General features: G+C 42.5%; 1 protein-coding gene across 1 annotated transcript in view; it reads left to right on the top strand.

Annotated features, from left to right (window-relative positions):
• The window catches only part of AQR (aquarius intron-binding spliceosomal factor), a 116950-nt gene that overhangs the window by 6833 nt on the left and 97225 nt on the right, over window positions 1-12892 (top strand). The window contains exons 3-4 of the mRNA XM_055278617.2: window positions 2432-2472; window positions 12121-12156. Coding sequence (XP_055134592.1) covers window positions 2432-2472; window positions 12121-12156 — 77 coding nt within the window. The remainder of the gene's footprint in view (window positions 1-2431; window positions 2473-12120; window positions 12157-12892) is intronic.

The following is a 12892-nucleotide window of genomic DNA, read 5'->3' as shown; positions in this document are numbered from 1 at the left end:
TCTTTAAATGAAATAGATGTTGACGTATTGCATACCATTCAACAAGTAATGAAGACTCTTAAGCTCTGCCATTATAAATTTAATGGTGATGCTTTAGGCACTCTTGGTAAAACTGAACTTTTTACCCAAAATTTCTTACTTTATTTGAACTTAAATTCTTACGAATATATATTTGTTTCTGCCAGTAATCTTTTTTTTTTGGAGATGGAGTCTCGCTCTTGTCACCCAGTCTGGAGTGCAATGGCATGATCCTGGCTCACTGCAGCCTCCACCTCCTGGGTTCAAGCAATTCTTCTGCCTCAGCCTCCTGAGTAGCTGGGATTACAGACGCACGCCACCACGCCCTGCTTATTTTTGTATGTTTAGTAGTGATGGGTTTTTGCCATGTTGGCCAGGCTGGTCTCAAACTCCTAACGTCAGGTGATCTGCCCGCCTTGGCCTCCCAAAGTGGTGAGATTACAGGCTTGAGCCACCGCACCTGGCCAACCAGTAATCTTTATTTTATTATTTAATTTGAAATTCGATGAAAACAGTAACAGAGCATTTCATCTAGATTGAACAAGATTTGTTTTCCTCAGGCCGGGCGCGGTGGCTCACGCTTGTAATCCCAGCACTTTGGGAGGCCGAGGCGGGCGGATCACGAGTTCAGGAGATCGAGACTACGGTGAAACCCTGTCTCTACTAAAAATACAAAAAAAAAAATTAGCCGGGCGTGGTGGCGGGCGCCTGTAGTCCCAGCTACTCAGAGAGGCTGAGGCAGGAGAATGGCGTGAACCCGGGAGGCGGGGCTTGCAGTGAGCCGAGACTGCGCCACTGCACTCCAGCCTGGGCGACAGAGCAAAACTCCGTCTCAGAAAAAAAAAAAGATTTGTTTTCCTCATCGCCTCTCTCCCTTTACCACTCACAAATACTTATTACCCAAATATACTTGGAGCAGTTAAAAGATATTATAGGCTAGGCACCATGGCTCACGCCTGTAATCCCAGCACTTTGGGAGGCTGAGGTGGTAGATCACTTGACTTCAGGAGTTCAAGACCAACTTGGGCAACATGGTGAAACCCCCATCTCTACCAAAAATACAAAAAATTAGCTGGGTATGGTGGTGTATGCCTGTGGTCCCAGCTATTTGGGAGGCTGAGGCTGGAGGTTAGTTGAGCCTGGAAGGCAGAGGTTGCAATGAGCTGTGATTGCACTGCTACACTCCACTCTGGGTGACAGAGTGAGACCCCATGTCAAAAAAAAAAAAGACATTATAGTTACCATACAATAATATTATACCATGTTAAAGCACTTCATAATTTTACAGTAGTATTTTTTTTTTTTTTACTATTATTAATGCTAGCACTACTACTGCTGCTATTGATAACTGTTACTGAAGGCTCACTGTGTGCCAGTATTTGTACTAATTGTTTATATGCCCTGTCTTATTTTATTTGCAGTAATCCTGTGTAGTAGTCTGTGTTATTAGATCTGTTTTGTGGGTAAGGAAACTGAGCCTTGGAGAGGTCAGGCACTTGCCTAAGAGTTCCAGCCATCAGTAGTGAAGGCGTCCAATTCCAGAGTCTGAGTTCTTTTTTTCTTTTTTTTTTTGAGATGTACAATTCCAGAGTCAGAATTATTATTATTATTATTTTTGAGATGGAGTCTCACTCTGTTGCCAGGCTGGATGGAGTGCAGTGGTGTGACCTTGACTCACTGCAACCTCCGCCTTCCAGGTTCAAGTGATTCTCCTGCCTCAGCCTCCGAAGTAGTTGGGACTGCAGGCATGCACCACCACGCCCAGCTAATATTTATATTTTTAGTAGAGACAGGGTTTCACCATGTTGGCCAGGATGGTCTTGATCTCTTGACCTCATGATCCACCCTCTTCGGCCTCCCAAAGTGCTCGGATTACAGGCGTGAGCCACTGTGCCTGGCCAGAGTCTGAATTCTTAAGTAGTACACCATTCTGCCCACCATCACTCAAATGAATGGAAATTCTGAAGCTCTATCATATTCATTTGGATAACGAGATGTAACAATTAGAATTTGTGTCTGTTACATCTTCAGACTTTTAACTTATTTTCTGTCTGGGTTTTGAAGTCACACAGTTATCACTCTTAAATGGAGTCTGATAACATTTATACACTTTAAGTTTAAAAAAAATCCTGATCTTGTGAATTTTTATTTTCCCTAAAAATGTTTATAAGCACATCATTTTAATGAATCTAAGCCTCTTTTATTATTTATTTTTTCTACTTTGCTTTCTGTTAATTTCACATTTTGAGAAATATAATGGGATTATTTTAAATATTTCATTATTTCAATAGCAGTAATATTTGATGGCTTTCCTAAACCAACTTATTTTATATAATCTCACTCATTAAAAACTGTCAATTAGGGTTGAAAAAAGTTGTTGAGATATTAAACATTTTTATATTTTTGATAACAGGTTATTGAAGATATATATGAAAAAGAGATTGTCAAATCAAGGTAGGAATGAATTTAAATTTTATACAATGTGATTGGGGTGGACCAAGTTGGATCTTGGCTGAACTTCTAAATGTGATCATAACTTGAACCTTTTTTTCTGTTTCAAATTGGTCGTCAGGGAAATGGTGACTAGAAAAACTTTAGGTGCTGAAGAGTCATAAATTATTTTTTGCCTTCTAACTTTTGGCTCAGATTAGAGGTATCAAATCCCATAGGGTTTATTTGGATTTAGATGGAATTTGAGAAAAAGTAAACATGAAGATTTTATTACTAGTATTTTCTTATTTCTGATTCACCTTTTAAAAATATTCTTAAGTTATGAAAGTAAGACATTATTAAATTTACAATAATATAGCATACATATGTAATGTATAAAATGTATAATAATAAACACAGAAGTGATAAAAATTATTTTTGAGCAATATGCTGTAAGGGGTGAGTTTCAATAAGTCATCTTTTCTGCCCCCAATCCCTGGTTCATGTATATGGTTCGTATACATCTGTTCTATTCCCCACCCCTTCACGTGTTTTTTCAAACACAAAAGGGTTTGTACTCTACATGCTATTTTTCATCATGCTTCTTTTAAAAAATTTAACAATGTGTCTTGGGCATCTTTTCGTATATGCACTGCAGACATGTATGTCCAGTGAGTATTTTAAAAGGATATTTGACCAAATGGGTCAAAGGCCATCTTCAGGATTTTGTTCTTTATTTGAAAAACAGTAGGAAGTAAGAAGAGTTGTAAGCACAGTGGTATTTGAAAAAGAGAATTTGGGTTTGTTTGTTTGTTTTTTTTTCTTTTTTTGAGACAGGGTTTCACCATGTTGGCCAGGCTAGTCTCAAACTCCTGGCCCCAAGTGATCCACCTGCCTTGGCCTTCCAAAGTGCTGGGATCACAGGCATTAGCCACTGCACCCAGCAAGAATTTGGATTTGGAGGGAGCAAGAGGCAGGGAATTAATTAGGTGAGCATTGTAGTTGTCAGCTTCAAGATGTCATAGATTTGGCTTGCGTGGAAAGTTGGGAGAGGAATTGTCCATTTGAGAGAGACAGAGATAGAGAGACTTGATGTTTAGATGTGGCAGATATAGGAAAAGGAGGAATCAAAGATGGTCCTAAAATTTTTTGCTTAAGTTGCTGAGTGATTAGCGATGCCATTACTGACTTTTGCCACGTTGTTGGGGGTAGGATTGGGTGTAGATCATTATTTCATTTTTGGATATATTGAATTCTAGCTACTTAAGAGCTATGAAGATGGAGATATGGAATAAGCAGTTGGATATCCAGGTGTGTAGCTCAAAAGAGGTTGGGTTGGCTGGGCATGGTGGCTCATGCCTGTAATCCCAGCACCTTGGGAGGCCGAGGTGGGCAGATCGTTCAAGCCCAGTAAGTAGTTCAGGACCAGCCTAAGCAACATGGCAAAACCCTGTGTCCAGAAAAAATACAAAAAATTAGCTCGACATGGTGGCGTATGGTTGTAAAGTCCCAGTTACTCAAGAGGATGAAGTGGGAGGATCACCTGAGCCCAGGAGGTTAAGGGTTCAGTGAGCCACATCGTGCCACTGCACTCTAGCCTGGGCGACAGAGTGAGATTCTGTCTCAAAACAAACAACAAAAAGAGACCGTGTTGAGCCTACTTTGTATTAGCCACCATTTCGATGCTAACAGTACAACAGCAAAGAGGGGAGATACAGTCCCTGCTGTCATGGAGCTTACATTCTAGTAGGTCAGACAGACGGACAGACAGATATCTATATATCTCTATGTAATGTAATGTCAGGAGATAGTAAATGCTGTGAATTAAAGTGTGGTTAGAGGATAGTGACAAGGGCTGGTATTTCAGAATAATTAGGCAAATTCTCTCTGAAAGTAGGGCATTTGAGCAGATTTGTAACATATGGCCTGTTGGTCTGAAGGTGAGTATGAATGAAGTTTCTTGAGAAAACTAAAAACGAGTGGGTGGATTAATTCTAGTATCATTTTTTTCTTCTATATTAAGGTTATACTAATTTGAAAATTATTTTGAATCTTCAGAATAGATTTTCACTCCAGTGGAAAGTGACTGTTTATTTTTTCATTTAAACTTTTGCTATTAATATTTCTTCTTCAGAGGTGATTTTTTATAACAACCAAAAGCTGCTAATGATTTTTTTTTTTCTTTTTTTTTCTTTTTGAGACGGAGTCTCGCTCTGTCGCCCAGGCTGGAGTGCAGTGGCGCAATCTCAGCTCACTGCAAGCTCCGCCTCCCGGGTTCACGCCATTCTCCTGCCTCAGCCTCTCCGAGTAGCTGGGACTACAGGCGCCCGCCACCACGCCCGGCTAATTTTTTGTATTTTTAGTAGAGACGGGGTTTCACCGTGGTCTTGATCTCCTGACCTCGTGATCCGCCCGTCTCGGCCTCCCAAAGTGCTGGGATTACAAGCGTGAGCCACCGCGCCCGGCCGCTAATGATTTTTAAGCCATATACATTTGGCTGCTTTTTGTGTGTAGCTCTCTTGTGTGTAGCCGAGATTGCACCATTGCACAATGTGTGACAGGGTTGCTCTCTTTCACCCAGGTTTGAGTGCAGTGGTGTGATCTCACCTCATTGCAACCTCTGACTCCTGGGCTCAAGTGATCCCCCAACCTTAGCCTCCCGAGTAGCTGGGACCACAGGCACAAACCACCATGCCCAGCTAATTCTTTTTGTATTTTTGGTAGAAACAGGGTTTTGCCATGTTGCCCAGGCTGGTCTCACTCCTGAGCTCAAGCAATCTGCCCACTTTGACCTCCCAAAGTGCTGGGATTATAGGAATTAGCCACTACACCCAGCCCCTACGTTATTCTTTTTTTTTTTTTGAGATGGAGTCTCGCTCTGTCCCCAGGCTGGAGTGCAGTGGCATGATCTCGGCTCACTGCAAGCTCTGCCTCCTGGGTCCATGCCATTCCCCTGCCTCAGCCTCCCGAGTAGCTGGGACTACAGGTGCCCGCCACCAGGCCCGGCTAATTTTTTGTATTTTTAGTAGAGACGGGGTTTTACCATGTTAGCCAGGATGGTCTCGATCTCCTGACCTTGTGATCTGCCCGCCTCGGCCTCCCAAAGTGCTGGGATTACAGGCGTGAACCACTGCACTCGGCTGGCCACCCCTATGTTATTCTTAGTTCTGAAAGGAGTAGCTGTCTTTGGCATGGCTAAGATTTATCCTGGCACTTTTAACAGTCGTTTTCTTATCTTGGACACGTTTTTTATTATTATTATTATTATTTTTTATGTTTTTTTGAAACGGAGTTTCGATCTTGTTGCCCAGGCTGGAGTGCAATGGTGCAGTCTCGGCTCACTGCAACCTCTGCCTCCCAGGTTCAAGTGATTCTCCTGCCTCAGCTTCCCGAGTAGCAGGGATTACAGGCATGCTCCACCATGCCTGGCTAATTTTATATTTTTAGTAGAGACAGGGTTTCTCCATGTTTGTCAGGCTGGTCTCTAACTCCCAACCTCAGGTGATCCGCTTGCCTCGGCCTCCCAAAGTGCTGGGATTACAGGTGTGAGCCACCACGCCTGGCCTACATTTTTTATTTCTGAGTACACTTCTGTAACACATAAACTATAGTATGTATTTAAAAATTTAACATGGTGAAACCCTGTCTCTACTAAATACAAAAATCAGCTGGGTGTGGTGGCACGCATCTGTAATCCCAGCTACTCGAGAGGCTGAGGCAAGAGAATCGCTTGAACCTGGGAGGCGGAGGTTGCAGTGAGCTGAAATTGTGCCACTGCACTACAGCCTGGGTGACAGAGCGAGACTCCATCTGAAAAAAGAAAAAAAGAAATTTAAATGACCAGTTTTTTAGGCTAGGTCCTGAGGAAATTATTTTGCTGAGCTATGTGCTCATGGCATTTTCAGTATTGGGCGAATGGCTTGATGTAACAGCCATGTTACTGTGTGGTACATTACACAGTTGATTCATATTTGCTGTTCTTGCCATTATCAGATTTGGCAGGCTTATCTTAATGAATTCTTTTTTTTTTTTATTATACTTTAGGGTTTTAGGGTACATGTGCACAATGTGCAGGTTTGTTACATATGTATCCATGTGCCATGTTGATTTCCTGCACCCATTAACTCGTCATTTAGCATTAGGTGTATCTCCTAATGCTGTCCCTCCCCCCTCTCCCCACCCCACAACAGTCCCCAGAGCGTGATGTTCCCCTTCCTGTGTCCATGAGTTCTCATTGTTCAATTCCCACCTATGAGTGAGAACATGCGGTGTTTGGTTTTTTGTCCTTGCGATAGTTTACTGAGAATGATGTTTTCCAGTTTCATCCATGTCCCTACAAAGGACACGAACTCATCATTTTTTATGGCTGCATAGTATTCCATGGTGTATATGTTCTACCAGACAAGACCCTCAGCTGCAGGTCTGTTGGAGTTTACTAGAGGTCCACTCCAGACCCTGTTTGGCTGGGTGTCAGCACCGGTGGCTGCAGAACAGCGGATTTTCGTGAGACCACAAATTCAGCTGTCTGATAGTTCCTCTGAAAGTTTTGTCTCAGAGGAGTACCCGGTTGAATGAGGTGTCAGTCTGTCCCTACTGGGGGGGTGCCTCCCAGTTAGGCTGCTCAGGGGTGAGGGACCCACTTTAGGAGGCAGTCTGTCCGTTCTCAGATCTCCAGCTGCGTGCTGGGAGAACCACTACTCTCTTCAAAGCTGTCAGTCAGACAGGGACATTTAAGGCTGTGGAGGTTCTCGCTGAGTTTTTGGTTGTCTGTTCCCTGCCCCCAGAGGTGGAGCCTACAGAGGCAGGCAGGCCTCCTTGAGCTGTGGTGGGCTCCACCCAGTTCGAGCTTCCTGGCTGCTTTGTTTACCTAAGCAAGCCTGGGCAATGGCGGGCGCCCCTCCCCCAGCCTCGCTGCCGCCTTGCAGCTTGATCTCAGACTGCTGTGCTAGCAATCAGCAAGACTCTGTGGGCATAGGACCCTCCGAGCCAGGTGCGGGACACAATCTCCTAGTGTGCCGTTTTCCAGGCCTGTTGGAAAAGCGCAGTATTAGGATGGGACTGACCCGATATTCCAGGTGCCGTCTGTTTCCCCTTTCTTTGACTAGGAAAGGGAACTCCCTGACCCCTTGCGCTTCCCGAGTGAGGCAATGCCTCGCCCTGCTTCGGCTCGCGCACAGTGCGCTTCACCGACTGTCCTGAACCCACTGTTAGGCACTCCCTAGTGAGATGAAACCGGTACCTCAAGCAGAAATGCAGAAATCACCCGTCTTCTGTGTCGCTGGGGCTGGGAGCTGGAGACTGGAGCTGTTCCTATTCGGCCATCTTGGCTCCACCCCCCTGCAGCTGAATTTTTCTCTTAATGAATTCTTAATCCAAGTTTGATTTTAAAAATATTTTTTAAATAATAGTTAAGTGCTTACTGTGTGCCAGATTCTGCTGTTAGCACCTTGCATTCTGCTACAAGCATCTAGCTCATTTATTCCCACAACAACCCTATAACACTATTATTATCCTCATTTTATGGATGAGGAAACTGAAGTAGATAGGTTAAATAACTTGTCCAAGATGTTTCCCAGTATTCAGAGGCACACCAGGTATTGAATCCTGGTTCCCTGGTTCTTTTTTTCTTTTTCTGAGTTCTTACTGAATATTCTGCTCTGTTCTTTTATTTTTTTGAGATGGAGTTTCACCTTTATTGCCCCAGGCTGGAGTGCAGTGGCACAATCTCAGCTCACTGCCACCTCCGCCTCCTGGGTTCAAGCGATTCTCCTGCCTCAGCCTCCTGAGTAGCTGGGATTACAAGCATGTGCCACCATGGCCTGCTAATTTTTTGTAGTTATAGTAGAGACGGTTTCACGATGTTGGCTAGGCTAGTCTCGAACTCCTGACCTCAGGTGATCCGCCCACCTCGGCTCCCAAAGTGCTGGGATTACAGGTGTGAGCCACCGTGCCCGGCCTTGAATACCCTGTTCTTAAATAAGAGTCCTTTGCCTTCTAGAAACCTTTTAACTAGTACACTCTGGTATGATGTTTAATCCTGTTATGAACCAACTAAGTGGTTTTTATGCTTTCAAAAAGGGTGATTTACAGAGTAATTTACTTTTCCCAAAGTGTTTATTTTTATTTGAAATGTATGGACTCTTTTATTATGAAATGTAACACAGAAAAGAGCATAAAACAAGTGTATAGCCTTACGAATTATAGTAATAATTCATAACCACCACCTAGGCTGAAAAACTCCACGAACATTGTCAGTGTTCCAGAAGCTCTCTCCTTGTTTCTTTTCTTTATCGTTATAATATGTAAGTATGCAAACAAGAATACTATAATTTTGGTTCTTTTTCAACTTTAAATAAATAAATAGAATCACACACTATGTACTCTTTTGTGGCTGGCTTTTTTTTTTTTTTTTGAGATGGAATTTCGCTGTTGTCGCCAGGCTGGAGTGCAGTGGTGTGATCTCGGCTCACTGCAACCTCCGCCTCCTGGCTTCAAACGATTCTCCTGCCTCAGCCTCCCGAGAAGTTGGGATTACAGGTGCCCGCCACCACGCCTGGCTAATTTTTTGTATTTTTAGTAGAGATGGGGTTTCGCCATGTTGGCCAGGCTGGTCTCGAACTCCTGACCTCAGGTAATCTGCATGCCCCGGCCTCCCAAAGTGCTGGGATTACAGACGTGAGCCACTGTGCCTGGCGTAGCTGGCTTCTTTTGTTCACCGTTACTACTTGTTGTTTTAATCATCTGCTTAACAGATCTGGAAGTAGGTAGCTCAGAAGTTAACAATGTCAAGGCCCTTGTCAATCTTGTCAAAAGGTTTTATTGATTTTTTCCATATGGTTGTGGTGGGGCTGCCACAGCTCCAGACCTCATATTTCACACAGTCATCCCAAAAGAGGAAGTTGTTGGGGCAGGGGGGAATGTAATAGAAAAGAACTCTCATTTGTGTGGCCTCTTCTCTTTTTCTTATCATATTTAATGATACAGTAATAGATCGGGTTTATCGTACATAAATTATTCAACTTTGGAAGGATTTAATGAAATGCACGTTAAGTCCTTGGCAGTGTCAGGCATAATGCATGCTCTCAGTAAATATTGGTAACTTAAAACCATCCAAAAATCCTTCAAATTATTTATATTTGTGCTTATTGTTTGTAACTTTTCATACTTATTTATTTATTTTTTTGAGACGGAGTCTCACTCTCGCCTGGGCTGGAGTGCAGTGGCGCAATCTCAGCCCACTGCAACCTCCGCCTCCCGAGTTCAAGCAATTCTCCTGTCTCAGCCTCCTGAGTACCTGGAACTACAGGCACATGCAGCCACACCTGGCTAATTTTTTGTATTTTAGTAGAGACGGGGTTCCACCGTGTTGTCCATGCTGGTCTCGAACCCCTGAGCTCAGGCAATCCACCCTCCTTGGCCTCCCAAAGTGTTAGGATTACAGGCGTGAGCCACCGTGCCCAGCCTTCCATACTTATCTTTAAAATTCTTCTGACACGGTGTCTAGTTCATAGACCTGTTTTTTTATCTTATAAGTACACTTTCAGTTAAGCTGTTCACTTTATCTGTCTCAGAGAGTTCATTGGCAAAAGTATAAAGCTCCAAATTTAATAAATACCACTGAGATTCCTAGAAGAGGAATTGAATGTTTTTCAGACTGCTTTTGCTTTATTTTGACATATCAAGAGTTATCTTTCAAGGCCAGGCGTGGTGGCTCATGCTTGTAATCCCAGCACTTTGGGAGGCCGAGGTGGGAGGATTACTTGAGCCCAGGAGTTTGAAACCAGTCTGGGCAACATAGTGAGACTTCATCTCTACTAAAAATCAAAAAAATTAGCTGGACGTGGTAGCACGTGCCTGTAGTCCCAGCTACTAGAGAGGCTGAGGTGGGAGGATCGCTTGAGCCTGGGAGATTGAGACTACAGTGAGCTATGTTTGTGCCACTGTACTCTAGCCTGGGCAATGGAGCAAGCTCTGCCTCAGAAAAAAAAGAAGACTTATTTTTCACTTGTCTAGTTATCATAAAGGAAAGTTGGCTGCTCTACCATTTTTATACATGAGGAAACTGAATTGCAGAATGTTTAAAAGACGTCGGGTGTGGTAGCTCACGCCTGTAATCCTAGCATTTTTGGAGGCTGAGGTGGGCGGATCACCTGAGCTCAGGAGTTCGAGACCAGCCTGGACAACATGGGGAAACCCCTATCTCTACTAAAAATACAAAACATTTGCCAGGTGTGGTGGCACGAGACTGTAATCCCAGCTACTCGAGAGTCTGAGGCACAAGAATTGCTTGAGCCTGGGAGGCGGAGGTTGCAGTGTACCGAGGTCGTGCCACTGCACTCTAGTGTGGGCGATGGAGCAAGACTCTGTCTCAATAAAAAAGAAAAAATAAAAAAATGTTTAAAAGACATTGTCAAAGTAACACTGAGTCACTACTAGAACACTGGTATTCTATCTTTTGAGCCAGGATTTTCTCTCTTTTATCGTGAGGTCCTATTTGTGACTGAAGAAATTTAATGTAGAGTTTTGTGTATAATGGGCAGTGAGTGAATTCTGTTGTCTAACATACAGTTAATTCAAGTGAAATGTCTGCAGTTGAAGATTTAGAGTGTGTCACTCAAGATGGCCTATCCACTCAGCATCTTGGCTGGCTGTAGAAGCCAGTACTTTGGCAGTATTCTGTCTTTTTTTTTTTTTTTTTGAGACGGAGTCTCGCTTTGTCGCCCAGGCTAGAGTGCAGTGAAGCAATCTCGGCTCACTGCAAGCTCCGCCTCCCAGGTTCACACCATTCTCCTGCCTCAGCCTCTCCAAGTAGCTGGGACTACAGGCGCCCGCCACCGCGCCCGGCTAATTTTTTGTATTTTTAATAGAGACGGGGTTTCACCGTGGTCTCGATCTCCTGACCTCGTGATCCGCCCGCCTCGGCCTCCCAAAGTGCTGGGATTACAAGCGTGAGCCACCGCGCCCGGCCGTATTCTGTCTTTTGCATAGTAAAAACCTTCATTTCATTCTCACTAAAGTTTTCTGACATCGCATGCTCAGTGAAACCAAGAGATCAGAAATCAGTGGAATAGGATTTTTGACAGGATAGTGGTTTCCTGGGGCATTATAAATTCATAATACATGTACTTTTAATTTTCAAAGCTGGAAACTATTACCTAGTGACAGTGTTCTGATCTATTTCCAATATTATAAAATGATAAAGCTAAATTAGTGGCCATTTGTATCTGCTTCGGGACAACGTAAGTATGCTTTGGACAAACATGATTATGTCATTGTTTATTCATATAAAACAAAGTAATTCTATTTAAAAAAGACAGTATATTAAAGACAAATATCTGATATTTCCTCCACAATATTTTAGTATTTTAAGCTCACTGTCAACACTACGAAGCAAGTGAAACATCTGATTTTCACATTTGCAATATAGATATGTGTCCTGCGTGCTTTTAGGAAGGCATGACTCTAGCAAAGTGTTTCATTTGAGTATTAAATGAAAACATGTTTGTCAGTGCTTAAGAAGTTGAACTGACATTGGAAGTTGTGATCTGATATTATGAATTTTGATAGGTGGGTTAATATGGAAACAAAACATCCCTAAATGCATTTGTGTTAATAACTCTGAAACGTTTGTATTCTCTATTTTAAATATTTTGTTTATTTTTATGTTTTCAGGTTTGCTATTAGAAAGATAATGCTCTTGGAATTTAGGTAAGTTATAAGACATTCTGTTGATGAAAAAGATAATGTGATTTGAGTTTTAGCTAAATTTTGTGTGTTATTTCTGTGAGTGACTAAGAAAATCTAAATTTGTGAAGATTTATATTTCTGTGATTGGCTTATTTTGGAATATGTGTATGATAGCCTTTGTTTTCAAAGATGATGGCCCATTGTTAGAATAACTTGTATTTTGATTTGTTTCTTACTTGTTAAGCTAGCATGTGGTGAATAATTTCTGAACTCAAACTTGGTTTCTGTAGTGATCAGTGGAAATAAATTACAGTGTGTTCTATACCCACTTTTTTTCCCTGCCAAGCTAAAATGTTATCATCAAGGTCGCATTGTTCCAGTCTAGCTACTAGTAATATAAATATTTCAGACAAAAGATAATGTATGATTTTTAGATTGCAAAGGTAGATTAGATTATGTTGCAACCAGATCTAGCCAGTATGCTGAAAATAAAAGCCAGGATTGTTGTTGATGATAGTTACATTTACCATTTCTTAAACAGAACACCAGTTTTGTGCTCACCACACTGTTAAGCATTTTACATACAGAGTACTCACAACAATCCTGTGAAGTAAGTACTATCCTCTGTATTTACTGGAAACAGAAGCTGAGATCAGAGAGGTTAAATACTTTGCTCTAAGTAATTGGCAGAGCTGGGATACCAATGTCTGATGCCAAAGCTCATGGTTTTCCACTTCTCTACACTTCCTTGACATCT

Source organism: Symphalangus syndactylus, chromosome 5, assembly GCF_028878055.3.
Source record: "Symphalangus syndactylus isolate Jambi chromosome 5, NHGRI_mSymSyn1-v2.1_pri, whole genome shotgun sequence".
Taxonomy (NCBI): Eukaryota; Metazoa; Chordata; class Mammalia; order Primates; family Hylobatidae; genus Symphalangus; species Symphalangus syndactylus.
The sequence above is the reverse complement of the archived record's forward strand: the minus strand, read 5'-3'. Positions and strand labels throughout refer to the sequence as shown.